The 15,298-nt window shown below is 46.2% G+C and overlaps 1 protein-coding gene across 2 annotated transcripts in view; it reads left to right on the top strand.

Annotated features, from left to right (window-relative positions):
• Window positions 1-15,298, top strand: part of mprip (myosin phosphatase Rho interacting protein) — an 86,212-nt gene that overhangs the window by 22,433 nt on the left and 48,481 nt on the right. For both annotated transcript variants that reach the window (XM_034707199.1, XM_034707201.1), the window contains exons 4-7: window positions 13,053-13,204; window positions 13,333-13,417; window positions 13,501-13,672; window positions 14,083-14,527. In XM_034707199.1, the coding sequence (XP_034563090.1) occupies window positions 13,053-13,204; window positions 13,333-13,417; window positions 13,501-13,672; window positions 14,083-14,527 (854 nt within the window). The remainder of the gene's footprint in view (window positions 1-13,052; window positions 13,205-13,332; window positions 13,418-13,500; window positions 13,673-14,082; window positions 14,528-15,298) is intronic.

Genomic DNA, 15,298 nt, shown 5'->3' with positions numbered 1-15,298 from the left:
ATCAGACGTAAGAAACGAGTGCTCAGCAGCAGGTTGTGCACACACGCTCAGCAGAGCAAAGCGCAGTATAGTGTGCTGCTGCTGCTGATTAGATATGGACTGAAATGAAGCCCGGCTCAGTGACTACAGCTCTGCTTCCTCTGAGCGGATTCAGTTAGTCTCAGTCTGACGCTAAGCTGCTAGCTCGCTAACGTGGCAGGGTGTTCTCTGGTTTCAATAAACTTGAACCTGGATCTTCAGTTTTCACACAGCTCTTTAAACTTTAACCTGAGGTCATCAAAACACTTCTATTCACACAGCACATGACAAACAGGCATACATTACCCACAAGGCCACCATCCTTAAAGGGCCGGTAACACCTCTGAGAGATCTGACAGTGACAAACAGTAGAGAGGTTCAGCTCTTAGGAGGAAGTGTAGACTGGGTTGATTTCAAGGCCTCTCACTGACCGGCCTCTGGTTGAAAATTGGAGGACAGGCCTGAGAGTCACTGCACAGTGATAAGTGTCTGTCCTGTGGACCACTGTAAGCGTGTGTGTGTGTGTGTGTGTGTGTGTGTGTGTGTGTGTGTGTGTGTGTGTGTGTGTGTGTGTGTGTGTGTGTGTGTGTGTGTGTGTGTGTGTGTGTGTGTGTGTGTGTGTGTGTGTGTGTGTGTGTGTGTGTCTCTGAGGGAATGTGACATGGGTGACCAAACCCACACAGGCTGATCAGTCTGCAGATTACTCTGTTTGTGTGTAAACATTGGGGGCCACACACACACACACACACACACACACACACACACACACACACACACACACACACACACACACACACCAGTGTCAGCCTGCCAGAACATACACACTTCTACGTGTGATGGTGAAATCATTGTGAGTCACTGTGTGGGAAAATACATTCAAACTAATGCTCACAAAATAAGGCAGAGCAGGTCTAGACCGTACTCTATGTTCTATTATTAACAAAGACCCAACATCAAGACAGGATCAGATCCAGTCCCATCTTCCAGACAGGACTCAGTCTGATCTCATCTTAATCCACCATGAGCAGAGCACTTTGCAGCATTTAGCAAGTTACAGTGGCAAGGACAAACTTCCTTTAACAGGCAGAAACCTCCAGCAGGACCAGACTCATGTTAGACACACATCTGCTGAGACCGTGTTGGAGAGAGAGATAGAGGGAGATGAAGAGAGAGAGAGATGATAGTGGTGAGACGGATAGTAGTAGTTGTAGCAGCTGGAGTCTGGCACGTCCACAGCAGCAGAGATCCAGAGGAACCTACGAGACAAGGGAGCTCAGGGACTCCAGGAAGGTCTATGAAAAGAGAGAAGAGAGGGAGACCAGAAGAAAGAAAAAGAGGAGAAGAAATGGGGAAGGAAAGACAGAAGGAAAGGATGGGATAAGAAAAGGAGACATAAAGACTGAAGAAACACAGAAAGAACAAAGCAGAAAGGAATGAAAAGAAAAAGGAATTAAAAAAAGAAAGAAAGAGGGACGTAATGAAAGGAAGAATGAAAGAAAGAAAAGGGGAATAGAAAAGAAAGAAGAAGAAAAAGGAAAGAAAGAAGGAATAAAGAAAAACAAAGGAATGAAAGAAAGAGGAAAATAAATAATGAATGATGGATCCAAAAAAGGAATATACGGCAGAGATCTAGAGGAAGCTACGAGACAAGGGAGCTCAGGGACTCCAGAAAGGTCTATGGTTCGTAACTTTAATGGGACAGGCAGAGTTAAAGGAAGTGATGGGGGGGTTGGGGGAAAGGGGGTGAGATAGGATCGCAGTGTGTCAGTCTAAGCCTATAGCAGCATAACTAAGAGCTGGTCCAAGCCTGATCCAGCTCTAACTTTAAGCTTTATCAAAAAGGAAAGTTTGAAGCCTACTCTTAAAAGTAGAGAGGGTGTCTGCCTCCCAGACCCCGACTGGTAGATGATTCCAAAGGACAGGGGCCTGATAACTGATGGCTCTACCTCCCATACTACTTTTAGAGACTTTAGGTACGGTGAGCAGTCCTGCATTGTTTCATCAAAAAATCCCGTACATTCCTGATTTGTGGTGACCTAAGTCGAACTTTCTCCAAACAAACTTAAAAGCGTCCGTTAGCTGACCGATAAAGACTTGATTGATTTGAAATGATGCCAGCTGCACAAACAAAGAGGTTACATGTAATAACAAAACACACAAAGAGGACTAAAGAGAGAATACACTTTAGGAAATGATGTTGCAAAGATTCAGATTAATGCAGAATAATCCCCTGAAGGCAGGCAGCTCTTCTGTTCACCATGTCCCAGGATATTTGAAAACTCAAAGGTTGAAGTTAAAGAGAGCTCCACTCCAGGTTGGGGATTCTACCTTTGTAAACATGATGCACAGCTGCTGTAGTGCAGGTGTGAGCTGCACAGTGAGTTTAGAGGATCCCTGTAGCAGTGGGAGTCTTCCTCCTCGTGTCCAGCAGTCCATTTGAAGTCACATGTGGTGGATCTCTTTGTGTTTCCAGCGATGACAATAGGAGGAAACTGTGTTGGGTTTGGTGTGTGTGCGTGTGCGTGTTTTCCACTGTGTAATGTGTTTCCAGTGACACCCAGCCTGCTGTGTTTTCCTCTCATTGTAACAGTGATTCCAAAACTGTCTGCCTCATTGTCCCGCGCTCTTTTCATCTGCTCCAGCAGGCAGGAAAGTGGGTCAGGAAAACGGCTGCTTTGTGCCGTGAGCCCGAGGAGAGGAACTGTGTGGCTGATAACAACACGGTCCTGTTGTTGATCTCATCAGGATCATCATTGTTTGACAAAGACTGGAGATGTGATTAGTTTGAGGTTTACATTCATATTATTTACTCCTCTCATGTGGCTTTTGTTAGAGTGGAGAGATTTACAGGAGCCACACCCTCCTGCTCCTCTTTGTTTATGACTGTTTGATCCCCTCATCTCTGCTGCTGTTCATCAACAGACTCATACAGAGGACAGGACAAACTCCTTCTGTTGTTTGTAACAGAGGCCGTATGAAACACAGCAGGTTCAAGCAGAGGTCCAGGTGAAGCTTCATGCTCAGACTTTTCTGGATTTGATCGTAGTCCATGACCGATCAAACAATTCAGGATGTTTTCAGACCGTTTCTAGAAAAGAGGACATAAGAGGAAGGTTTTTTTCACCCCTGAATACTCATACCTTTGTTTACAAGATGTCACCCCCCCTCGGTGTCTCCCCTGGGCAGGATGTAGTCTGTGAACAGAACATGAGGTGTTCCCCCATCAGTGTGTTAGTGTTTAGTGATGTCCTCCAGCCAAGTTGATCCGTGTCCGGTCCTGCTCCATGCTCTCTCGTCCGTCAACACCCACCGGTTGTGTTTTCAGAACGCAGCACGGAGCAGGACCTCCTGACAGCTGGAGTCATGTGACCGAGGTTTTCCTGCAGTAATCACTGAATCAAGGATTCTCCTCCTCCTCTCCTCATCCATGTTGTCTTTCTGGTCCTCTGAAAACCTCTGACCTGTTGACTCCAGGTCTGGCTCCGCTCATCATGACTTTGGTTTGTTGTTGTAGTTAAGTGAAATACGATCTGGTGATAACACAGAGTGTTTGATTCTGAAAATTAACCGGATGTTGTCATTTTGTTTTGGTGAAACCTGACTTCCTGTCCCGCTCCATCTGCTCTGTTGAGATTGATGCGTCGTGCTCCGGCATCCAGCAAAAATGGATGTCTTGTGTATCTGATCCGGAGGACTCCGGCCTGCCGGATCAGAGACGCAGCCGGAACGCAACGGAGTGGATCCAGTGGAAGTTAACACATTGACTAGAATAGAAATCTATCAGATCCGGTGCTGTGACGGATCAGAGACGGACCGGAGATGGATCTGGTGAAATTTGGCCGTTAGTCTCCTCAACACATGAGGGACTAAAGTCTGAACTTATCTGTTGTTTTTATGGCGAGATAAGAAGGTGAGATAAATCTCAGAAAGAGTCAAAAATGTCAAAGTGACTTTCTGCCTTCAAGAAAAAGGAGTTTGAACTCTGGCAAGACAACAAATGTGGAACCACTGAGACACAAACGTCTCTCTCATTGTTAAGTTTTTACTGTGGGACAGGAGGGGCGGGAGGTTTGAGGAGGACCCGATGTTTGCAGAGGTAACAGACTGTATAACAGTAACACATACAGTGTTAGAAAAAAATCCACCCCCCTACAGTGTGTGCTGATAGAGAAATGAGCTATCCAGACTACACTGGTCTTTTGAACCAGACTGTAAACATGTTTATTTCTGCTGTAGAGATCGTCTCTTTGAATTGGTGTGAAAGTGGTTTCCGGTACTTCCGGAGCCAGCCTCAAGGGGATCCTCGATGACCTGAAGTTTTTAGCACTTCTGCATTGGCTTCAATTCTCGCGGCCGGAGATTAACCACCATCTGCTCTGTTGAGATTGATGCGTCGTGCTCCGGCATCCGGCAAAAATAGAAGTCTTGTGTATCTGATCCGGAGGACTCCGACCTGCTGGATCAGAGACGCAAGGCAGCGTGGTCTCTCTTACCTCTTTTTGACCAACATGAACCGGGTTGTATTTCCAGGCTGGTGCTCGCGCCGGTTCAGAGCTGGTTGAACTCGGGAACCAACACGGCACCCGATTGTTTTTCCGCCCTCTCGAGCCCGTGGAAGAGACACGTCATGACGTCTGAATTACGTGACTGCTTTTCCCAGCAGCGCTAGCGTGAACTTTCCCTCACAACAACAACGATGGCGGACAACGGCAGCTTGTCTCCTTGGCCGATCGCTGCTTTACCTTGGAATCCATTAGTCTCTTTTATTTTTTCACTGCAGGACAATGGAGGAAACACGTTTGGTTTGTGTTTTTGATCACGGCAACCCCGCCCCTCGCCCCTGACATAAGTGGTTCGCGGTTCTAGACCAGCAAAGAGTTGGAGCCACTCTGGAACTGGTTTTCCCGGCCGTGAGCCGGTTCACTCACAGTTGAAACATGAAAAACCGGTTCTCAATTGAGCGCCGGCTCCGAACCGGCCCTGAAACAGCCTCGGTCGAAAAGGGGTAACCTTGACTAGAATAGAAACCTCTGAGATTCGGTGCTGTGATGTATCGGAGGCGTACCGGACACAGATCTGGTGTTTGGCCGTAAAGCCTGGATTATGTGTCTGTGTTGACCCCACGCAGCAGTGACCGATGTGGACATGAGTGCCACATCCTTGTGAGTTGATGTGTCCATGTAGCTCTGCAATACTCCTCTGAAACACTTAAGGGCAGCATGGTCTCTATGATAGTCTGGTCACCTGTCTCCGGCCCAGTAAGGACACAGGGATCAGTAAGTTTGATCAGTGATAGTAGCACACCTGAGCTTGTTCAGTTCATGTTGTTCTTATTTCAGCTGGATGGTATTGATCTTTTTTGTCTGTTTGTGTGTGTGTGTGTGTGTGTGTGTGTGTAGTCAGTCATGGATGAGTGTGTTAGTGTGATATATCTGTGACAGTAACAGCCAGCTCCTGTCTCTACATCCTCCTACAGATAAAAAGCCTCTCTCTGTATTGATGTTCCAAACATCTGAGTCTTGGTGAAAAACGGTCGGGGGAGCGATGACTTCATCCTCTATTTTCTGCCCCGCAGACAGCAGGGTGCTATCTGAAGCTGAACTATTTTCCCCACGAGCAGAGGCAAAGATGCTCTCCCATGCACAGCAGCATTCCTCCTCTGATGCCCTTATTTGGTGAACTGCAGTGAGCTCTCAGCCCGGGCCACAGAGAGCAGGAGAAAAGGAGCTGCAGCCCCTAAAAACCACAGAGGAAACTTCAGATCTGCCCCAGACACAGACATTCCTGCAACCGCTCTGCTGCTGATGCTGCTAATGCTTCACAGAGAGGTCCAGCACGGTTACATTCAAGAATAATCACATTTAGATAAAGACATAAATACTCAGACTGTCAGGGAGGAGCAGAGTTTCCATGATGATGGAATAAAGTGAGACCACCATGAAAGTTTTAGGGGTCAAAGGTCAGTGACCATGAGAACATGCTGAAGGAGGAGGAGGAGGAGGAATCAAGGGAAACTCTGATTTCAGAGCAGCTTCGTCCCTACATCAGATTTTAGAAAATACTCCAGTTTCCATCAGAATAACTCGCTCTGCTCCGACAGAGACCAGTTTCAGAAAGACCTCAGATACAGCCTAAAGAGCAGGATCCACTATCCCTATGTCCACCAGCCTGCTTGAATCTGATACTGTAATTTATCAGCCGTGGACTCCAGTGGTAGCTGCTCTGTGCTGTCACCACAGACTGTGTATTTTAGAAGTGCAGGTAGCCACTGTGATGGTCCAGAGTCTATGCTACACATTATGGAAGCAGTCTTGGTTTTAAGAGACACTTAATGTGATGTTTGAAGGAGGACTAAGCTTTAGAGGAGAGAGAAGTTCGCCCAGTATAGACAGATGCTCGTCTTAAAGACCCAAATGTTACAGCCACTTCTTAAACAGGTGCATCTCAATAAGTTAGAATATGGTGAAAAAGTTCAATTTTTTCCATCAGTTATCAGTTAACACCAAGCTGCAGTTCCCTGAGTGTCCACTTGGAGCTGGCTGCAGAAACACCGGAAACAACATACACACCCATTCAAAGAGACGATCTTTACAGCAGAAATAAACATGTTTACAGTCTAGTTCAAAAATGGCTTGGCTCTACGTAGCTCATTTCTCTATCAGCACACACTGTACGGGGGGTGAATTTTTTTCTAATGCAACTGTTCAGAAGGTATTAAGATTACGAGTTTTGCCCAAATAAGGACATGACTGACTTGACTGACAGGCGGTAACACGTAGCTGTTGGCTAGGAGGCTCAAACCCCGCCTCTTTACCTCACACTAAGCTTGGTTGAGTTCAAAATTCCCAATATGGCTCCCACCGCTGATTGGCTTCAAAACAGCCCTTCAGGAACAAATGGGTGATGTCACAGATACTACGTCCATTATTTATTCAGTCTATGAATGCAACAAGAAATTCTCTGATGTGTTTCTTCAGCAGATGAGTGACTGACAGATGAGCTGCTCACAGAATAAGAGCTGGTTTATTATTTGGGCTGTTTGATCAGAAGAGGTCTCATCCTCTCCATAACAAACAGACTTTAAATGAAAGTGTTAAACACCCTGAATGAAGATGAAATCCTTGCACTCAGCCCTGGTACAGGAGCCTTAATCTGAGTGAACCAGTTGATTCAGACTCTGTGTCTGAATCAGGGATGAAAGCGTGTGTCTTCACTTTTTGTGCCCTTGTTGTTGATTTCTGTAAATATGTCTTCATGTAGCAGACGTGTCTTTAACCCAGAGAGGAGCAGCTGGAGCAGGACTTCCTGTGTGTTTGTAGTTTTGGTGTGTGAGGAACATGAAGCGTATAAAACAGCGGTGTCTCTGCAGAGCTGCTGGGCGGACTCTCCTCTGGCTCGGCCTGTAAAAGCCTCCTGCAGGATTTATTGTTCTTTATGGAGTGGGTGTACTCACTTCTCTCTGACGCTGGCTCTGTTACTTCTTCATGTGGTCTTTACAGGTTTTACCAGCGGGTATTGGCTCAGATGAGACGGTGGAGATTCAGCTTTGGGTCATGACCGTGGAGACAGTGTGTTCGGTATGAGACGTCCACTCTCCTGTGGGTCGCACTGTCTCTGTTCACTGTGTTTGGGTGTCAGCTGCAGTGACACAGTGTGAGAAAGTGGGTGGTTTTTAATAATATCTTGCAGCAGAGCTAAAAATAGTGGACCCATGGGGGGCGGCTGGGGGGGAGACAATGGGAGGATATGGAATTGGCCCACTGGTGTAGAAATCAAACCCACAACAATGGCTCAGTGTTTGAGCGGCAGCCTTGGCAGAAAGTTCTCCTTTGTTTTGGTGCCAGTAGCAGAGGGCAGTTTCTCAGCAACAAGTGGCTTTTATTCTCTCAGGACCAGGATCAGGACCAGGATCAGCTGGACTCAAGATATCCAGACTCCACCTTACAGCAACAAATAACACAGCAGACTCACCTCCAGACAGTAAACGTCACTTTTAGTGTTTGTTTTGACCTCCCGCTCTCAGGCTGAAGTTTCCAGGGTTAGGTGGTTTTTGGATCCAGCTCTCTCTTTTATTTTGATCATGTTTTCATTTCTAAAGGTCCCGTAGCTGCAGACGGTAAAACCTGATGCTGTTGAGGGTTTTGGCTCTGGGTTTACAGGAAGATTCAGAAATCTGTTTCATGTTGATCATCAAGATTTACTCCGTGTATGATCAGGCAGAAGGTCTGGTTTACAGAGCAACAGAATATACTCTCATGCTTTCATCCGGGCCAAACTGTCGGGGACTTTGCGTTGTTGGGGAGTATTTAATAAACCTTTTTAATATTAAAGAGCTGCACAAGTTGTCAATTATTCTACTCTCTCAAAACCTTAACAAGACCGCAAGAGAATCAAAGAATAGAAGAAGACAATAAATGATGCAGAAGATATCTAAATAATAGAAGAACAAGAACAACACTCTTCTTCTTCTGATATCCCTCACACTGATTTATAGAATATTAAAGTCAGATTTTTACACAGTTTAGACACACTGTGAGTGTTTTTAGAGCGTCTTGAGCAGGAAGCCCAAATGTTTACAAGAAAGTCCAACGGGGTCCTGAGCAGGACAAGAAGTCTGACATTCACCTGCCCGCTCTGAGATCCTCTCCGCCCTCAGAACAGCTCTGCCTCCAGGGCCTCATTACTGAAGCACAGCTGTGCGTCCTGTCCCCATCACAGCACTTCATTAAACGCAGCGTTACCTTCAACTGTGTGTGTGTGTTTGTGTGTGTTTGTGTGTGCATGTATCACTGGAATCCAAAGCTGGTTCCAACAGTGATGATTTATTCAGTGATGTCGTAATCAGAGAAACAGGTTAGAGAAGAGGGATGGGCATCTCAAGCCAAAACACTCCACGATCATCACCGGCATCTATTCTGTGATTGTTCCTAATCCAGAGCCCCATGCCCCCCAAAAAGAAACACACACACACACACACACACACACACACACACACACACACACACACACACACACACACACACACACACACACACACACTCTGGCTAATCAACATTAAACAAACATTAAAAAATATTTTAATATTTTCTTTTTGATAAATATATTCTGATATATTCATAGCGAGGGTATGAAGTACACTACCAGTCAAAGATTTGGAAACACCTTCTCATTCAAGGGTTTGTATTTATTGTAATGATTGTAAACACTGCAGATTAATACTGAAGACATCCAAACTATGAAAGAACAGATATGGAATTATTGAATGAACCAAAAAGTGTTAAACAAAGCAGAATGTGTTTTATATTTTAGATTCTGTAAAGTAGCCCCCTTTTTCTTCATGACAGCTTTGCACACTCTTGGTATTCTCTCAGTCTGCTTCATGAAGTGGTCTCCTGGAATGGTTTCTAATGAACATGAGCCTTGTCAAGAGTTCATTTGTAGAATGACTTGCCTTCTTAATGTGTTTGAGACCATCAGTTGTGTTGTTCAGAGGTCGGGTTAGTACACAATGGATAGACCTATTTGACTACTGTTGTAATCCAGATTATGGTAAAACCAGATTATTTCATAGTTTTGATGTCTTCAGTATTAAAGGTGACATATCATGCAAAATCAACTTTTTAATGGTTCCCTACCTGAAATATGTTTCCCTGGCATGTCTACAAACCCCCCGAGAATGAAAAAAATCCATTCTGCCCCTGTTCTGATTTCTCCACCTTTCTGTAAATGTGTGTGAAACCAGCCGTTTCAGACTTCAGTGTTTTTGTTACGTAACAACAATATCCGGTCTGTAACAGAGTCAGAGCTCGGAGCTTGTTCAGCCCATAGACTGTATAAAATAATACTGAATCCCTCCTCCGTTTTTCATTACCTGCACAAATGTGTGCTAACAAGGAGCTTAGGAGGGAGGCATGCTAGTTGTAGGCTGTCTTAATAAACACAAAGGTCGGTTTTACTCCCCACGTCTGCAGATTTGAAGATCTAGTGGATGATTTTTATTTAGCATGGAAAAGTGCTAGCGCTAGTTAGCATAGCTACATGTTTGTAGCTGTAGCTGTGTACCAAGACACACGTCGACATACTGACAAATAAAACAACAAGAAACACTAAATCTGTGACCAATCCTTCAGAAAGGTCCTGCTGCCTTTCTGGTAGAGGTCGGTTTTACTCCCCACGTCTGCAGATTTGAAGATCTAGTGGATGATTTTTATTTTTCATGGATAAGTGCTAGCACTAGTTAGCATAGCCACATAGCTACATCTTCGTAGCTGTGTACCAAGACACACGTCGACATACTGACAAATAAAACAACAAGAAACACTAAATCTGTGACCAATCCTTCAGAAAGGTCCTGCTGCAGGCGCCTCTCCATCAGGATCAGATTCTGGAGGGTTGAAGTAGCGCGATCTCTGAGCAGCCGTGTATATTCAGCCAACATGTAAACATTAGATCAATGTGCTGGAGAGCCGAGGGCACATCCACTTCCTGAGGGGGCGTGGTCAGAGAGAAAACAGAGTGTTCTGAGCAGGGCTGACAAAGAGGGTTTTTCAGGCAGACCAAAATCTGATTTCAAAGTGTTTTTTTGAGCATAAACTTTAAAGACATGTTTTGGGGACCTCTTAGACCAATATATGTTGATGAAAAAAGCGTGATATGTCACCTTTAATCTACAATATCTCTTTACGTCACAATTGCTCGACAGCAGCAATATGGTGTCAGTGTCAGACTAACGACTCTGCTTTGAGCTGGTAGGTTTTGAGTTTTCTTCCATGTCGCTGTCGCTCATTTCAGCTGTGTTTACATCCCGCTCCAAATGTCTTGAAGCCCCGCCTACCTCTCAACCTGCGACATGATTGGCGGTTCAATGCAGCCTTCTTCTTCTTCTTCTTCTGTCTAATGTTGTGTGGCAATTAGCGTTTAAGGCTAATTAGCGCCCCCTCCATTTGAAGTGGCTGGGGGATGTAATTACAGGTTTATTTTTATCAAACATTTTTTATATTTCTATTGAGAAAAATGATATCAAGATAATTATCGGAATGGCTGTGGCTCCCCTAGCCAGACTGGCCACTGGTCGGACCGGTGGTACCTTTGAAAGTAGGTTTTAAGAAGTCTGTACCCCTCTGATGTGGCATGATAACAGTTTGTTCTGTGGTTGTAAAGCCTGCGGGGGATTCTGGACCAGTGTACTAGAGACTCATCCCTGGTCTGCAGATCCGAGGTGGCCCCTCAGCTCTTGTTCTCAGACGTGATTGTTTCTTTGTACTGGAGGAAATTCTTCCCCTGCGTCTGAGTCCTGAAGTGCGACGCAGCATAATTGCCATATTTGGCAGCCCCGGGGGTTTACGGGCAGATCTTAATAAAGCTGGATCTGTGCTCAGTGGCCTTAAAAGGAGCTGGACCGAGAGCCGGCACCTGTTTTACATCTGAGGCCTGCAGAGTCCAGCAGAGTCTGATAACACTGATCTGCAGGATTCAGAGCTCAGAGGAGGAGGTTTAGGGGATTTCTGTGATGGTGATGTTAACGAGACAGAAAGTGATCACATGTTCAAACGTACTGTGTGTGTGTGTGTGTGTGTGTGTGTGTGTGTGTGTGTGTGTGTGTGTGTGTGTGAGTGTGAGTGTGAGTGTGTGTGAGTGTGTGTGTTGAACAAGGCAGAGCCAGCTCACACACAAAGCAGCTTCAGTCTGCTGTCAGGTAGCTGACATGATAATTATGGCCAAGCTGTCGTCTCTGATGAACATTTTTTTTGTATATATATTCTTGTTGAAATTCTTGTTCTGTACACCTTCTTGTTTGCTGCTGTAACTCCATGAATTTCCATGTTGTGGGAAGAGGAGTATCTTATCTTATGAATACAACCCTGAACAAATCAGTCTCAGCCACCTGTCTGACTCCGCCCCCTCTTCCTGCTCTCTGTGACTCTAAATGGGATCATCATTTTTTAAAGGCGTTTTTCGACAGGAGGAACTGTACCCTGGAACTCCGTGCATTTCAACCATCAGACCCAGGGTCTGAATTTAGTTCACAGGTAGATAATCTCCCCCCTAAAAAGCCCCTGTTAGGGGGGTAGTACTTTTCAAAGGTCCCGGGACTTTCGGGGGGCAGGGCCCTTGTGTGTACTTTTCAAAAGAAGAAGCTGTGATTCTCTTGATTTAGCAGCTTGTAACAGTAGTCTTCTCTCAGCCCACCGTGAATGTGTCTCTCCCGGTGTTACGGTTTTAAAAGTGACCCTGTAAACTGGAGACCTTCAGCTGAACGTGTCAGTGTTTGTGGAGTTTACACAGCTGTTGAAACACAGAGGGAGTTCCTGGGAATGCAAACTAGTTTAGTTTTTATTAAGATTTCAAAATATCCTCATCAGATATTTAATGATCGTCTAAAGACGTTTATGAGGGATGCATCCGGCTGAGAGTCTCCAGTTAACAGGGTCGCTTATTAAACCACAACACCGGCCGATCTCTGCCACGGCTTTTTGAGTTCAAAAGGATTTTAAAGGCGTGTTGAAACGTCTTTGCTACTCGCACTTATCTCCTCTCACGTGGAACAGCGCCAGCTGAGTCTCTTCATGCTAACAGGCTAACTGTTGTGTTGCTCATAATGATACCTGCCTGTCCGTCTGCTTCTATGGTGTCATCTGTGATGAATGGCATTCCTGTTTGTTTTATTGCCCTCTACTGGTCTGGTGGTGTAGTGCATTTACTTTTTTGTTCTCCATACGTCACTGACCTGATTTACACAATCTACCGGGGACTTCAGCCCGCGGTTGAAACCCAGACAACAATGGGGGCACAGGAACCTTTTAGTTCAGGGGGAAGTAGTTCTGGGGGCTAAAAGACCCCAGAACTTTTGGTCCAAATGCATCTTTAGACTGATTTACAACCAGAGGAGTCGCCCCCTGCTGGACAGTAGAAGGAATGCAGGTTAAAGGCCATCAGTGGTTTTGATGCTTCTTGATGAACTGTTATTCTGCTGAAGTTAAATTTCCCAGTTTTAAGTGAATCTAACGGTTAAAACTTGATTGTGTCTCCTTCAGCCGAGCACGCTTCCTCAGGGCACGGTGAACATGAACCTCTGCACAGACGTCATCGACGCTGAGCCAAAGACGGGCCAGAAGAACTCTCTGTGCATCATCACACCTGAGCAGGAGTACTACATCAGGGGGGAGAACAAAGAGATCATCAACGGGTGAGTCTGTCGTCTCTGCCATCAGTACACCTCCGTACTTACACATTGCACAACATCACATTACGCTATGCTAGCTGTAGTGAATGCACAGGCTCTTAACATAACCACTTGAACACCTCTGTCTGCAGGTGGAGTGATCAGCTGGTGGTGTACCCTCGCACTAACAAACAGAACCAGAAGAAGAAGCGTAAAGTGGAGCCCACCACCTCGCAGGTAAGCCTCAGTGTAAAATCCTCAGCGTCTCTGCCATGTCACTTTTTCTCCCTCCATCTGACTGATCATGTGACCTCGTCCAGGAGCCGGGTCCAGCCAAGGTCCCTGTGACGGGCTCAGGTATCCCAGAGGCGGAGAAGGTCCCAGACTCCAGCTCCATCATCTGGCAGGAGGAGCTGAACCAGAGGGAGGCTGAGGGGGCCGCTGTGTGGGCCGCTGCAGACTTGCCTCCAGGATCACCGCTGCCCCCTGCAGGTGAGGAGGACAAACAGAGGAACAGGGGAGGGCGTTTAAGAAGAGAATATAGATCAATCCAAAGAGCTCTGAGACAGAGATGGGTATTTTAACAGGTTGTGATGTCATTCAGGGGAGCGTCCATGATCATAAATACAATCGCAGGTTATGTTAAGTGTATCAGTTTTCACCACAGCTCTTAGAAACCTCCATCTTTGTTGTAAAAAGAACAAAAGCTTTGTTCATTATGTTGTTTGATTGATCAAACGATGATCTAAGACCTGCTGTGGAGGTTTCAAAGATCGATTTAAAGCAATATCCTAAACTGAAGGTGAGACATGTCATGGGGCCCAGGAGAGTGAGGTCTGTGATAAACTGCAGTGGATATGAGATCACATAGATTAAGGTTCTTATTATCCTGTCTGGACTAGGTGACGGTGGCTCTGTGGCTCCGGGCTCTGATGCTGGCTCAGTAAACGGTGATGAGGTGGACCGGGGCAGCCTGGCGCTGCATGGCTCCGCCCCTCAGCCTCCCAGCGACCTGCTGTCCCCGACAGGCTCCTGCTCCAGCCTAGGGGGTCTTCCTCGCTGCCTCTCTCCAGCTCCCAGCGACCCCTTCCCTTCAGGGAGCTCCATGCTCTCCAACGGCTCACACATCAGCGGCTCCGTCAGCTCTCTGGACTCCGACGCCAGCGGCAGCACGGTGACCAGCACCGACAGCCACCCCACCCACCAGAGGGCGGGGCACTCCTACAGCCACCACGACACGCCCAGGTCCAGGAGGCTGGAGGCCGAGGCCAGGAAGGCGGAGAAGAGGAGCAGATACAGGAGCCCCGACAGGCAGGAGAGGGAGGCTGTCATCAGCCCCGAGAGGAGGTCAGTCACTCCTGATGTTAACCCTTCATAAGTGTTCATCCACACACATAAATACACACACATACACACATACACACATACACACACACGTACACATACGCATACACACATATCCACACACATAGACACACACGTCCACACACATTCATGCAGTGAATGTTGCTTTTAACACTAATGGTCCATTACAATGATTACCACCCAAGTGGCAATCTCCGGCCGCGAGAATTGAAGCCAATGCAGAAGTGCTAAAAACTTCAGGTCATCGAGGATCCCCTTGAGGCTGGCTCCGGAAGTACCGGAAACCACTTTCACACCAATTCAAAGAAGACGATCTCTACAGCAGAAATAACCATGTTTACAGTCTGGTTTAAAAGACCAGTGTAGTCTGGATAGCTCATTTCTCTATCAGCACACACTGTAGGGGGTGGATTTTTTCTAACACTGTATGTGTTACTGTTATACAGTCTATGTTACCTCTGCAAACATCGGGTCCTCCTCAAACCTCCCGCCCCTCCTGTCCCACAGTAAAAACTTAACAATGAGAGAGACGTTTGTGTCTCAGTGGTTCCACATTTGTTGTCTTGCCAGAGTTCAAACTCCTTTTTCTTGAAGGCAGAAAGTCACTTTGACATTTTTGAATTTTCTGAGATTTATCTCACCTTCTTATCTCGCCATAAAAACAACAGACAAGTTCAAACTTTAGTCCCTCATGTGTTGAGGAGACTAACGGCCAAATTCCACCAGATCCATCTCCGGTCCGTCTCTGATCCG

The sequence above is a fragment of the Notolabrus celidotus genome, chromosome 18, assembly GCF_009762535.1.
Source record: "Notolabrus celidotus isolate fNotCel1 chromosome 18, fNotCel1.pri, whole genome shotgun sequence".
In the NCBI taxonomy this organism is placed as follows: Eukaryota; Metazoa; Chordata; class Actinopteri; order Labriformes; family Labridae; genus Notolabrus; species Notolabrus celidotus.
This window is presented reverse-complemented; position numbering and strand designations above follow the sequence as displayed.